The 15,592-nt window shown below is 34.0% G+C and overlaps 1 protein-coding gene across 4 annotated transcripts in view; it reads right to left on the bottom strand.

Annotated features, from left to right (window-relative positions):
* LOC126742500 (NADPH--cytochrome P450 reductase) overlaps nt 1-15,592 on the bottom strand; it is a 92,167-nt gene that overhangs the window by 32,313 nt on the left and 44,262 nt on the right. For 3 of the 4 annotated variants that reach the window (XM_050449145.1, XM_050449147.1, XM_050449144.1), the window contains exons 2-3: nt 945-1,126; nt 697-889 (exon numbers count right to left, since the gene is read on the bottom strand). In XM_050449145.1, the coding sequence (XP_050305102.1) occupies nt 697-889; nt 945-1,117 (366 nt within the window). In that variant the 5' untranslated portion in view covers nt 1,118-1,126. Of the gene's footprint in view, nt 1-696; nt 890-944; nt 1,127-11,019; nt 11,215-15,592 lie in introns of those variants that run through there. The other variant, XM_050449146.1, reaches the window with a different exon arrangement.

Below are 15,592 nucleotides of genomic sequence, written 5' to 3'. Positions count from 1 at the left end.
ATTGCTTGAAAGGAGCTCAAGCCAAAAGAAAGGAGAAAAACACTTTTGCATTATAACATAGCCCTCTGTAATATATCTCGTTGTTAGCTTAACTTAAGGCATATTATCAGTAGTGCATATATGGTATTTACAATGTACATACATGCATTGGAACAGCAGCTATTGATGTAATGTTTTCCAAAAAGATTTTTTTCATTTCATATTTTTTATACACATATTTATTAACTGCAGTTACCCGACGCCCTGTAGGTCAAATAAAATCAAAAACAAATTTTGTTACTATAATGTTGTCCAATACGTTTAACAATTATCGGTTGTCAATCACTCTGTGTCCTAGAGGTAACAATATGTAGAATATTGCCATAACATCCGCAGAGCAGACGAGTCCCCATTATTTGCCCAGTATCTTAAAAAACGCTTTTAACAAAATTTACTCTGTTTAAACATCATTTAAAAAATGCATAAACACAAAAATTAACGTAATAGTATAATTTATGCACACACGTGTAGTAGGTAAATTGTTTTTTGACATCATTCATATGTAAATTTAATACTTGTGACGGTATTTTAGCGGGTCTGCAAAATCATTAAATAATTTAGCCAAAAAAATATAATTGAAAAAATAATCAAAAAAATCGAAAGAACATTGTTAACGAGCAAACATAAATTAAATTAATAATATTCCTAGTAGCTTACCATATCACATTCTTCAGGATCAGCCACCATACCCTTCATTCTATACCTCACACCCTCTTTGGCCAACCTTCCAGCAAACTCCTCACCGGTACCAGTTTGACTACCATAGAACACCACCAAACTCCTTCCCGAAGACTGTAACTTCTTAACGAACGAATTGTCCGTGGTGTTCTGCAGGGTAAGTGATGTAGGCCTAAACATATAGTTTTTGAGCATGGGTTTTTGTAAAATACAATAAAATTGCTTACTGAATTGTATATGACTTTCCATTTGATAAGGTACTGAGAGAACGGTGGTTCCTCTTGATTAGCCACCAACTGACGCCCCCTATGATAAGGGCCAATATAACAATATCTAGCGAAGTAAATAATGGTTCTGATTCTATGTTTTCTGTTCCCATTTCGGCGTTTGTTTCTTCCATTATGGATCCCTGAAAAGAATTACATAAATCAGCAAGGTGCATGTGTGTCGAATATTAGAAAACAAGCATATACAGTGCGGCTCTTAATTGCCTCTCCCCCTCTTATCTTTTGAAAGTGTTTATATAAAAATTTAAAACTTAAAAATGGTGGCGGGTTGTTTACAGTCCTAGAATACTTGTCACTACTTCTACCCATAGCAAAATAGCAGCCTTTCAAAGTCTTATTCTTCGCATTTTCAAATTTATATATAAACGCATTCAAAAGATAACAGGGAGAGGAAGGGGGGACAATTAAGAGCCGCACTATATTTATGTAAATGATACCGTATTTTTAGCCTCTAATTACTTGCATACTTAAATAGTAATAAAATTGGTATTATTTTAATTTTATTTAAAAATTTTTCAAATCCCCTTTAAACCGTACCATACCATATCACGAGACATGCGGCCATAGGACTAATTTAACTTTAAAATTTAAAATAGGTTACAAAAGTCACAGACGGAATTGGAAATTTGACTTTAAAATTGGAGCATTACAAATTTTAGCTTTTTTTCGGTTTGCTGATGTCACACTATAGATAAATGGCACCTTTGAATCATACGTCGTAGCGTCATACGTAAGCTTAAGTGGGTCTAGTTCAATAGCGACTACTTTATAACGAGCAACACGACCATGTTACTTATATTACCTATATATTGCACAATTAGATTATGCCTTATGTAGAATATTGTTATAGGTAGAATTGACTAGAAATTAAATAGCTATCTAAAAAGTAGTTTTTAGATATGCATATAAGTTTAAATTTTCATTAATTTAATTGCCCTTTATATTAATTAAACAGTCCAATTATACTTTAATATACTATATTATGCTGTAATTATATTTCCGCAAATTCCAAATATCTTTGCAAAAATCCATTTATTTCTCTCTTTTGCTCTCTTTTAAATGAAAATAGAAAAAGCCAGTTTCTCTCAAGTGATGTGTTCCTTCAGTATTGACGAAAAATAATACTCTTATGATAGGACTGTAAGATACTCGAAAAGCCGCTGCTTTGCAGACGAATTTTTGTGCTATGATGAGGTCTTGTAGATTGAGGAAACAAAAATCTAAACCAGTTTAATGACTAAAAACGCAGACTTTATTACACACAAAAAAGAGCATTACTATAGTGTAGTACTTATAGTGCTGCAAATATTATGCTGTGTGGAAAGGTACCTCCATTACAAGTTTAAGCTTTCTTGAAATTTTAGGCAATGCAAACAGGTTACAGCATGGCTTGCGAAGAGAGCATATTCAAGACATTTTATTTAAATCTAAACACCTCTATACATCCGAACAGCTGTTAGTCCTCTATAAAGAAATAAATCTATATAAGCCCTAACATTGCTAGATACCATAAAGAAGCGACACCAATTTAGAGCTAATAGGTTTAGGCTGCAGAAGAATAATACTAATTTTTTATTTATTACGATTTTTTTATTACTTTTTTTATATTTATATTTTTATTTTTATTTATTATTTTTTTTCATTTATTACGAAAGATCTTTTAATTTACATAAAGTTTGACAAATTTGCAGATTATTTTAAATACTATATTAAAGTTGTATCAAAAAGGATTTGCACCATGTTTTTCCCTTTTAATCTTTTTAAAATGTGCTAAAAAATTTAACGATTTTTTTAACTATACAGTCTGAAGAACCGTCTTATGAAACTTTTTTGAAAACAGATCATTTGAATTTTAAAAGTAATTTAAAGTTGCATATAACTTGATTCACTGCATACTTAAAGAGTAGATTGATGAGTACCGAACTGAAAGAGAAGAATATTCTGAAATCGAAGCCAGACCAATTGGTACACAAAATGATCGATGTAGGATTTCAAAAGGAACAACCCAAAAAAAAGTTTATTATTTGTTACTGTAGACAACTTAGCACCAGACAAATTTAGAAAAAGCTGTATTCAAATGAAAAAAATTTGTAGGGTGCCACATTCTCATATTTACTAGAGAAGATGTTGATGATTGTGCTTCTTATAACCAGCCAAGGAAAGTTTAATACTATAATACTGATAATTCTATGATTATGATGCCTGATTGATAAGAAAAAATGATTGGGCAAATATTCTTGAAATGCTCTTTTTAGCCAATAATAAAAGAAGTTTTGGTGTCATGTAACCTACTGCAGAAGGTTATGAAATCAATTTCAAAATTGTTCAACTAATTTCGACAATTTATAAGTCCCTAAGAAAATTTACGATTAACATACATCATAGTCCGACTTGTCGACTAAAATACTGTAACTGATAAAATACTGTAAGATAAAAGAAGCGCAATCACCTATATTTATGCTTAGATATAATTTTTCATTATCATTAAGTCTTCTCTCTTTTAAAGTCCTTATTAAATCTTTTAGTTGTAAAAGGAAATGATACCAAAAAAAGAATACACCAACAAGCCTGTATATTGAAAATGAGACTGAAAATCGTTGCTATATTTTCTTATTATTTAATTAATTTATGAAGCCTCTACACTATTTCATTACGTTTATTTATTTTCATTACAACATTCTGTGGTCCAGTCTAGTGGTTTTATTCCTATGACATCGATTTTATTTCCTCCCCAGGGCTTCACTGTGTGCGTTAAGTCACCAGCATTGATGTGATTTAATTTAGGATCATTGCACACGTATTTAGTCTGTTGCATTCTCTGCCACCTAGTTCATCATAGATGTGCATGTTATTGTTCATCCCCGTCTTGTCTGTTAGTTTTATAGTTGTTTTGTTTGTGTCTGTATACTCTCTTCGTGTTGAAGGATGAATCTGGTTGTGTAACCATATCTCTATTTTTGTATCCCCTTTTGTGTGTCTTTTATATCCTTGTAACTAGTATTTCTTGTATGATACCAGTACTGGTACAGGTTTGTATTGTTGCACCTTCTTTTACCAACCATAGGACTAACTTTTTTTACATTAAGAAAGAAGCCTCTCGTCCATACTTTTAGTGACATTACTGTTCTGTTCTTGTCTCAGTGTTTATTTGTACATAGTCTACTTCAGATCTGCACCATCTTGCTGTATGTCTTCGTAAGTGTTTTGTTATAACCATTTTTGAAATTGTATGTGTTTTTGCATTTACTCGGTATATGCCCGAGTCTGTCACATTTAAAACAGCGTTTCTGGTCCTCTGGTAATTGACAATTTTAGCTGTGTTGCCGAAATTGTGGCATTTGAAGCAGAAAGCTACGCTTTTGTCCTCCCTCACAAAGTAGAATTTAAAGTCAATTACTATTCATCCCCTATTTACTACTCACGCTACTGCTGTCTATCTCCTGTATGAGATTTTCTTTCTTTGTTTGTTTATTAGCAAGGTTTTTCGCTACGAGCTTCCAAGTCTCAATTTTATCCGGCAATTTTTTATCTAATTCTTAGTTTTCCTCTTTTATTATGTTTATTATCTTCTAATCGCTATAGCCTTCTTTTCCCCTAATCTTTATTTTTGAATTGCTCGTTACGTCCTTTAACATCTTTATTATGTTATTTTTTGCTACCTTGTTTTTATCTTTTTATCCCGCCTCTCGATCTCTCAACAACTTTGAGACCCGGCCAGACGTCAGATACTTCAATTCTACGATTCCTGCTCTCTTTTCCTTGAGTAATTCTTTAAAGATTTTAGTTATCTCTCTTGTCTCTTTATGATTATTTGTGATCTACTCGTATTGCTCGGGCTTTCCCATTGACTTATTTCTGTGGTTTATTTTGGTTTTCTTTCTATTTTGGTTATGTCTGCGTATGTATTAATTTTTCATTTACTGTTTTATCTTTTTCTTGCTCTCGGCTATTTTCTCTTTCTTGTTATCGTTATTTTCATCAGTGCTCACGAGATTTGTGTCCATTTCGTCAGTTCCTGAAGCAGTAAACGCGGTTTGTGTGAAAATGTGTGTCTTGTTTGCCTGTTGCAATCTGCTTGGTCCACTTTTTTTTGTTGTCCGTTTATTAGGTTACCCTACTTTCTTTTCTGACTGTGTCTTTTTGTTGGAAGCAGTGACTTTACGTGCCTGTACTTCTTGGGTAGGTGCTAATACCTTTTTCCTTGTTCTTTATTTTAGCAACCCATAGTTTTTCATTTATTACTTGATTTTTGCATGTATTATTTTGTTTTGTTTTTCTATTTTTTTTCTAGTCTGTTTATTTTCAGATTTTGTCCCGCATTACAAGTAAGTTTTATCAGTATATCCGTTAGTCTTTCCAGGTCTGTTTGTACAATATTTTATTTGTCTTTATTGAATTGTATTTTCCATCTTTGTAGCCTGTACTCAATCGCTCGTTCGATCATTTTACCGAACCGAACATTGTCTGGTAAAGTACTATTTTTGTCTTCATAAGTTTCTTTATTAGACTGGCTGGTTTCCTCGGTCTCGTTGCCGCTTAAGTTTTGTTGTTTTACGACATTGAATTTTAAGTAAGTATTTAATATACTAATTTTGCTTGCTTGCTGCTGATTTGACCATGATTTTCTGTATTTTTCTAACTTTTTATTGTGTCGTTGCATGTATCTCCTTCTGTCTCTGTCTCGGTCATTATGTCAGTGTTTTGTGACCGTACGTACAGACCTAGTTATGTTTTTGTCTGGTCTTAAAAATACTTGTTTTTCGTTCTATTTAGGCTTGCCTTTCTAATAAACGGACTAGATCCAGCAGGATCATCGTCTTGTCTCAGCCTCTTTTTAATGTCTGTTCTCTGTAGGTCAGTATCAGATCCAGATTTCTTAGCACCGTCCCCGACCTGCAGTACGCTATCCGACCCGTTGTACCGTAAATTATATTCATATTTTTTTCTCTATCCATATTTGTTTTAAACTACATAAACCCATCACTTCGTCTTATCTATCGAAGCTAGACAGGCAGCTAGGGAAAGTAGAAGTCTTGCGTGGGGGCAGATCTCTGATGGCGAACTCCATTAAATCGAAGAAAGTTGATCTTGGAAACATACACGATTTGTTAGATGTCGTAGGTTGCAAGAGTACTATTAACTATTTTTTACTTTATGTACTGGTCGTTTACCACTTGTGACAGCGACTTCGAGACTTTCTCTGAGTTAATAACCTCCTTAAATCTACTTGTTTCCAAGCGACTTATTGTCCTTGGACAATATAATGTCCCCACGTTTCAAGTGAATTAAGTTTTAAATAATAAAAGTAAACAATGAAATACCTTCTCTGAAATTCTTAAACTTAGACAGTACAACCGTGTTCCGAACATAAATGGCAGGTGGCTTGATTTGGTCTTTGCAACTGATGACGTTGAAGTCAACAAGAATGGGGTCCCACTACTCAATGAGGACTTGCATCATCTTGCCATGATGGTGAAAGTTTGCCTCTCTTTACCTTTACGAAGCTCAACTTTCCTTTTATATATAATTTAATACTGAATGCCCACTGGTCCACTGTTTTATGTTGGAATAATATTGATGCATGCTGCAGTGGATTTTATTATATCGTTAACAATATCTTTGCTGCATCAACTTCTTTGAAGCATCAGTGACGTACGCGGTTTCTAGTGTGGTTTTCCAAAAACATAATTAACAATATAAAGATTTTAAATTTTATGGTACTGATAGCTATCGCTGCAAATTAGGCTCTCTACGTCAAACAATAAAATATCAAGCTCGGAAGGCCTTCAAAATATATGTAATGAGAACACAGGAAGCAATCTCTGACAACCGTTTCTCTTTTTCGTCCTTTATTAGCGCAAGGAGCGGCCAGTCTTTGTTGCCCTGCTAATATTGTCTCAGCTTTTGCTTTATTGGAAAAGTGCCAAAATAATAACCATATACAAGAAAGATGACCTACAGAACATTAAAAATTATCGTTCCATATCCATTCTATGTAACTTTTCCAAAATCTTTAAGATTATTATTTACAATTCCATATTTCCTCATATAGTATAAGTTCAATCAAAACTGTCGATAGATCAACATGGTTTCTTTGCCAAAAGATCACGTATAACCAATCTTTGTACCTTGTTTCAATGAAAAATATTAAGTTGATGTGATATATGCTTCAGCAGAGTTTCTGACCAACTAGACCACTACATCTTACTCAAAAAGCTGAGAAAACTGTTTAATTTTTCCGAGAAGCCTACTGCTTTGTTATAATTTTATCTCATTGTCAAAATTGAAGGCTACAAATCAAAATCCTTTATGCCTATCTCTGGAGTTCCACAAGAGTCCAATTAGGGTCCACTGCTATTCAACCTGTATGTCAATGACCTGATTTTAAGTACCTCTTGATGCAAATTAGTCTATGCTAACTACCTGAAAATCTTCTGGCGTGTCACGGATGAGATCGGTTGCTTGTTGCTGCAAAGCAACATCAACCGGGTTAAGAATTGGTGTTATCGCAATCATCTAAATCTTACTTATCGTCCCTCATACTAATAATATAGTGGCTGCTTCATCAAGGCTATTGGGGGGTTTATTATGTGAAATTGCAGGCTTTTTAGCAATTCACTTTCTATGATAATGCTCTATTTCTCTTTGGTTCGATCCAAGCTCGAATATGGGTCTCTGGTTTAGTATCCACCTTCTGGCACAAATGGCACCTAGTTTCACAGGTGATTTTGAGAATTGATACACAGTGAGTTGAGCAGTCACTGGAAGATGGGTTGACTTTTTTTCTGTATTTTATAAACCTTTTTTATATCACTCACAATTTTATTTTACTTTGTATTACATTTTATAATTAATTTCAACTCTGGCCCTTTTGAATAATTTAGTCCATCGTTTAGTTTTTCTTTGTTAGTTTTAAGTACTTTATTTTGTCATATTTTAACACTGCTAATTTTGATTTTCCCTCGCCTTTGGCCTGTTGGAAAATAAAGATAAATACGAGGGTGGTCCCAGAAGTACCCGACCCAAGAAAGAAAACACGAATGTTTTGGAAAAAAATGTAATTATTTTTCAACATAATCTCCTTTCAGCTCTATACACTTTTCCCAGCGATGTTTTATAAGTTCGAAACCCTTTTTATAATAAGAACTGTCTTGCGCCTCGAAATAGCCATTAATTGAAGACATCACTTCTTCATCGTTGCAAAATCTTTGACCACTAAGCCAGTTTTTTAAGTTTGGAAACAGAAAATAATCTGAGGAGGCTAAATCTGGCGAATAGGGTGCATGAGGTAGCAATTTAAACTTTAATTCGTTAATTTTGGCCAATGCAATAACGGATTTGTGAGCTGGTGTATTGTCTTGATGAAACAACACTTTCTTCTTAACAAAATGCGGCCGTTTTTGCTTGATTTCTTCGCTCAAACGTTGCAATTTCGCATAATACTCGCCGTTGATAGTTTTACCTTTTTCAAGATAGTCAATGAAAATTATCCCTCGCACATCCCAAAAAACCGACGCCATGACCTTGCCTGCAGACGAAACGGTTTTCGCCTTCTTTGGAGCCGGTTCTCCCTTTTGAGTCCATTGTTTTGGTTATTCTCTTGTGTGAAGTGATGGACCCATGTTTCATCCGTGGTTATGAAACGACGCAAAAATTCTGCTTTGTTGCTATTAAATTTCGCTGAACACTCAATTGAAACATCTTCACGACACTGTTTTTGCTCGAGTGTGAGCAAACGCGGCACCCATCTTGCACACAACTTTCTTATGTCAAAAATTTCAGTTAATATGCGATGTACCGCACTTTTTGAAATGCCTACTATGTCCGCTAGCTCGCGCACTTTGTGAATTTTCTTTAAAATTTCTGGAGTCGTCAGCTCATTTGGTCGACCACTGCGATGCTCGTCTTGGCAGCTCGTACGGCCTCGTTTAAACTCTGCTAACCAATATTTTACTGTTGTTAACGAAGGAGCAGACTCACCCAGAGTAGAATCCAGTTCAGCTTTTATATTGGTTGGGCTGAGGACTTTCAAATAAAAGTATTGTATCACATAACGATGACCAATTTTCTCCATTTTCACAAATTCACTGAAAACGTTCACTATTGATGGCTGCCAAACAAATACTAAACAACGTGGCATCTTCAAACTTGAAACATATGCTTTATAGATTGTATACTTTCTAATACACTGATATTTTTCAGACTACTACCGACATCTCTAGGTCAGGCCGGGTACTTCTGGGACCACCCTCGTATGTATATTATTTTTGTTTTGCCCTTTTTAAATCCAGAAGGGCCGAAAAACGCTGTGTCGCCTTCACGTCAGTCCATCAGTACGGTGGTATCAGAATAAGAGAAATACACGGGAGCTAGTAGCCACTCACAGTCAATGATCATTCATTCATGAAGGTCCGTCCTTTTAAATTTCTACACTTCCTTCAGGGAATCAGAAAACTCGAATAAATTCGGGATAAAACAGTAGAGTTATGCTCGAATAGAAAATGTAACTAATAGTTGCACACTATTTATATAATGATTCATCTTTTAATATTGTAAACAAGCAAGTTAACTTGTCTGCCTTGAAAATAATTGGCCCTTTCAAATAAGTTCAATCTAGAGAATTCACATGATTAAATGTTTTAGGTCGATATACTAATAGGTGTATATGATTTATTTTAAATATATTAGTTGGTATAACATAAATATGTAAGAAATATTTATATTTGGATAAAGTTTTAATAATTATAATAGTTAGAGGCCTGACCCGAGTCTTATACTATGATCAGATAAAATATACATGAAAAATTCGATTTTGATTATTGAAAAGGGAACAACCTAAAAGTAAGATAATCGATTTAAATAGTAAACTATTTTTTTAAATTCAATTCTAAAAATACAGGAAAGATTAGCAGCAGTTTTTGCAGAGCAACTTTTTCTATGATTTCCTTAAAAAATAGAAATCAAATATAGGACTATGTACAAAATATATATAAGATTAGTGGAATTATGACAGATATCCCATGTTAGAGTAAGTCAGGTACACAACGATTAGTGGACATGATTATGGGTCTTACAGAAAGTGGTATGATATGAATGGTTCGTCTTCATGCATAAAGAATGATATTTCATATTAAATAAAAATTCCAAAAATGTATCTATATATTTAAAGAGGAAGTCTGATCAGACGATTTAGGTGTAATTTATTATTCTTCCCTAACATGGGTGATTACATTGAGAGCCTAATTGCGCCTAAGTTGGAATAAGACGTATGCCTGGGGTTTCCACACTAAGAGATGTGCATTAGTTACACGGATTTAATTCAAATAAAATTCGATATCTAGAGGCAAGATTTAATCATTTGATGTTAATAAAATTTTTTACCTGTTTATGAATGACAAACAGAAAAATAAAACAATTAGAAATCTTAGCTGACATAATTTTTTTAATGAAGAAAATACCAGAACAGCCTCATCGAGATTTTCCTCATATTAACACTTTTAAGGCTTCTAGATACAGAATGTGTTCAGATTAATTAATGCGTATTATTTTAATTATTATAAATTGAGGAAAAATGACTGGAGAGGAAATAATGAATTAACTGATTACTTATTCATATATTATTATTCTGCGATATATAGGTAAAGTCCATCTTAACAACAACATAATGATTTTATAAATAAATATTTTTTAAATATTTTAAATTTAAGGGAGTACCTATAGCATAAGAAAATAAATATTTCTATTAAAAGTCTAATAACGAATATTCTCATTAATCGACTAAAATACACTTTAATAAGGTTCAAGGATGAATAGGTATATTATTTAAATATTAGATGATATAACAAATTAACTATAATATAAGCATATATATATGTACATAAATAAATTAAACCACTTACAGTCTATTTAAAAATGAGTTTTTTGAAGAAGGCGTACAGGCTTTTTTGACGTAAGTAAATAAATTTTAAAATTAGCAAATGATAAATGGACAATGATTATCTGCAAAATCACTCACCTAAAAATGTAATATATTTATACCCAATAATATATTTAAGTTATCATTAATATTTCCAAATACTCGTCAGTAATAACAAAGAACTGTCGTTTCGTGCATTCAAAGATCGATGAGGACACTATTTTACTAATTGCCTACTCCCCAACTGCGTATATTTTATTCAGACACATCACACATCCACACGCGATGTCCACTTAACGTATCTACTTAAAACAGCGAAAAATTATTTAATCCAACCTTCACGCAGAAACATAAATTACTGATAACAGATACTGCGATAATTGCTCAATTCATTTTTAGCGCGTGAATATGCAGCATAAATCTTATGGTTTTTGCTGCGTCACAGTTTGCTCACGCTTTGAAAACCCTTATTATCTTGTTATTACATTCAGTTATTATGAATATCAACAGACAAACAAATAAATATCAGTTTAGTAAATCAGTATCGCAAGGGGGCTCCAACATGCATGGAATCTCGAGTTGTTTATGGTGTTATAAATATATATATTTTTTTTAGTTTATATAAGGGGTATATAGGATTTCAAGTTGATCAAATTTATATACAGTGCATTTTTTTATCTCGGGTCATAGGGTTTTACGTGTAATATTTTCAACCCCATGTCAGAACCTGTTCTATATTTAATCGATAGGATTGAAACTTGGAACAAGTGAAGTTTAAGACTTTAAAAAATCCCATTATTTTGCAAAAAATTTTTTTCTGCACCTCGTAACCTTCATTACCTTTACACTTCAAAGCAGGTAGACAAATATCTGACAGTGACACAAAATAATTTCCTCAAAATCTCAAAAATATATTTTCAAAATCAACAATAAACAAATAAAACCTTTCAAATAAATTGTTCAAAATGACCTCCAAATTGAGCCAAACAAAAGCCCAGACAGTTGTAGAAATGTCTTTTACCATTTAGGAGCTGCCGGGGAGTAATGGTACGCGAAGCCTCGATAATTCTATTACGAAGTTCTTCGATATTGTTGAGTCTGCCTCTAACAATATCAAACACTTTCGATGATAGATAGCCCCAATAAAAGTTATCTAAAGGGGAAAGATCGGGGCTTCGCGCCGGCCATTTAGAAGGTCCAAAACGTCCAATCCAGCGTCCTGGGAACGTGGCATTCAAAAACTCGGTAAAAGTCGCTGCACTATGAGCGGGGGCTCCATCATGTTGGAAAATTATCCTGCCATTTTGAACAGCGTTTCCTAATGCGGGAATGACCTGCACCTGAAGTAATTCTAAATATTTTGCAGTATTCAGGCTACCCTCTATGAAAAATGGTCCAATTATTCGATCTCCAAGAATTCCTGCCCACACGCTAAGTTTCTGTCTTGTTTGGGTATGCGTTTCCTGGATGACGTGAGGATTTTCTCGCGCCCATATTCGAGTATTTTGTTTGTTGACTGTACCATTTGTACAGAAAGTACTTTCGTATGAAAATAGTATTTTGTTTGTAACTGTGGGGTCGTTGTTAATTCGTTCCATCCACTGTTCACAAAACTGCATTCTAAGAAAATAATCATTAGGCAAGAGTTATTGAACATTTCTAACTTTAAAAGATTTGTATTTTTCTTTTCTGATTGCCTTATAGCAACTACTCCTACTTTTTCCGGTAACTTCAGCAAACCGAGTAAGACTATTTGTTGGATTTTCTTCAACGGCCAAGCATACCTCCATTTTAAATTCTTCGTCTACTACAGTTTCGGTTCTTTTTCGTTTTAAGTGAGAACTGGCGATGCATCCAATCGTAATAAATTTTTCATGAAACCGTTGTACAGGGTGACCCAATAAGACTGTTCCTCGGCCATATCTCGGGAACTGTTCGTAAAAAAAATTAAAAAAAAAAAAATTATTAGGTAAATCGGTCATGAAAAATCGTTGGAAAATATTTTCAAGTTCTAAAAATTACCACCAGAGGGCGTAATTGCCATCTTAAATTTTAAAATTGCATTTTTCTTTAAATTTCGCATAACAACCAAATTTTTTTTTTTACATTTTTAAAGAGAACTATGTTATCTATGATTTTCGTAAAATAAAAAAATCAGCCATTTCAAAAACAAAGATGGTGGAGCGCGTTCAGTTGTTTTTGCAATAATTTGCTTTAACTTCTTAACGGTTTGACCGATTTTAACAAATTTAGTATCGTTGAAAAGAGCATTCCTTGGGCAATAAGAATCAACCAAAATATAGTTGATTTAGTTGAATCCTTTTCCGCCTGGGGGCTAGCTTTGACACCATCACCCAAAATCCTAAAAAAATCAAAAAAATCAAATGGAATGATATGACTTTTTCTTTATGAAAAAGTAGCCAAATAACATCCAAAGAGGCCAGTGAAAACCGTTTGTCAAAATGTCTTTCCTAACCGCAAATATTGGGAAAATAAGGAAAAAAAACGCATCCCGAACGTAATAAGTCACTTTAATATTATAGGTAGGCCTTGGAAAATGAAACAAATGAAACATGATGCATTATAAAATAATAACAGCTGTCATTTGCTGTGTTGTTGTCATTGTTATTGTCATTATTCTGCTGTGTTACATTCAGAAAGTGTAGTTATTTGAATTTTGAATCTTTTCTGCAATGCCGATTTCTAACCAAGAAGCATTTAATATGCTGGCGATATATTTTGAGTGTTTGCAAAATGCGACCATCGCTGCCCGCGCCTTCTATTTGCGCTATCCGAATCGACCACGATACCATCGCCGCGTGTTTGTGCGTTTGGCCCAGCGCCTGTTAACAACAGGTAGCATCCATAGACCTGCCATGATTAGAAATAGGCAAAATAACGAACAAAATGTAGTTAATGTCCTGGCATCTGTAGAAATCAATCCCCAAATTAGTACTAGAGAGATTTCTCGAGACTTGGGTATTCCTCAAAGTACGGTTCACCGCATTCTTCGAACCCATAGGTATGTAACCTGCTAAATATCATATCTTAGGGTTTTTTTTACATTTCTTGCTATTTTAGGCTACATCCCTACCATATCAACTTACACCAAGCCCTTTCTCCTCCGGATTTCGACCAAAGGCTAGATTTTTGCCACTGGCTATTAAGCATGATAACAGAAAATCCTCAATTTCTTTCAACTGTGTTGTGGACTGACGAAGCCACCTTCAATAGCAATGGGCACTTAAACTTACATAATATGCACTTTTGGGCCCGAAATAATCCGCGCTGGCTTGGACAAGTTCAGCATCAAGGGAGATATAGTGTAAATGTTTGGTGTGGGATAATTGGAGGGCGGGTTGTTGGTCCATATATTTTGGACGGCGCATTAAATGGTCTAACATACCTACATTTCTTAGAAAATGTTCTTCCAATTTTAATGGAAGATATTGCGCTGAACGTCCGCCAAAATATGTTTTTCCAGCATGATGGTTGCCCCGCCCATTATGCTCTTGCTGTTCGCCAGTATTTAGATGCCACCTTCCCTGACCGTTGGATCGGAAGAGGAAGCCTATTCCCTTGGGCGCCAAGGCAAGTATTTAACACAAGAATCTTTAGACGTTGCCTATTTGGACTGATTCTGTTTATAATTGCACACGTATTAAAACTTAATGAATATTTCTAGGTCTCCCGATTTAACCTGCCTTGATTTTTATCTCTGGGGAAGGATTAAGGATATAGTCTATGCAACAAGGCCAACTTCCCGCGAGGATATGATTGCAAGAATTAGGAATGCCATCTTAAATATCCCAATAGCTGAAATTGAAACTGCTGTTTCTTCAACTCATCAGCGTCTTCAGATGTGCGTCCAAAATGACGAAGGGCATTTTGAACACCTGGGTCGCCATTAGATCACTTTCTTGTTCCTTTCATGTTTCATTTGTTTCATTTTCCAAGGCCTACCTATAATATTAAAGTGACTTATTACGTTCGGGATGCGTTTTTTTTTCCTTATTTTCCCAATATTTGCGGTTAGGAAAGACATTTTGACAAACGGTTTTCACTGGCCTCTTTGGATGTTATTTGGCTACTTTTTCATAAAGAAAAAGTCATATCATTCCATTTGATTTTTTTGATTTTTTTAGAATTTTGGGTGATGGTGTCAAAGCTAGCCCCCAGGCGGAAAAGGATTCAACTAAATCAACTATATTTTGGTTGATTCTTATTGCCCAAGGAATGCTCTTTTCAACGATACCAAATTTGTTAAAATCGGTCAAACCGTTAAGAAGTTAAAGCAAGTTATTGCAAAAACAACTGAACGCGCTCCACCATCTTTGTTTTTGAAATGGCTGATTTTTTTATTTTACGAAAATCATAGATAACCTGGTTCTCTTTAAAAATGTAAAAAAAAAAATTTGGTTGTTATGCGAAATTTAAAGAAAAATGCAATTTTAAAATTTAAGATGGCAATTACGCCCTCTGGTGGTAATTTTTAGAACTTGAAAATATTTTCCAATGATTTTTCATGACCGATTTACCTAATAATTTTTTTTTTTAAATTTTTTTTACGAACAGTTTCCGAGATATGGCCGAGGAACAGTCTTATTGGGTCACCCTGTACAGTTGATCTAGACGGGACGGGACGGTTAGGATAAGACACGGCAAAATTATC

The sequence above is a fragment of the Anthonomus grandis genome, chromosome 11, assembly GCF_022605725.1.
Source record: "Anthonomus grandis grandis chromosome 11, icAntGran1.3, whole genome shotgun sequence".
Classification (NCBI taxonomy): domain Eukaryota; kingdom Metazoa; phylum Arthropoda; class Insecta; order Coleoptera; family Curculionidae; genus Anthonomus; species Anthonomus grandis.
The sequence above is the reverse complement of the archived record's forward strand: the minus strand, read 5'-3'. Positions and strand labels throughout refer to the sequence as shown.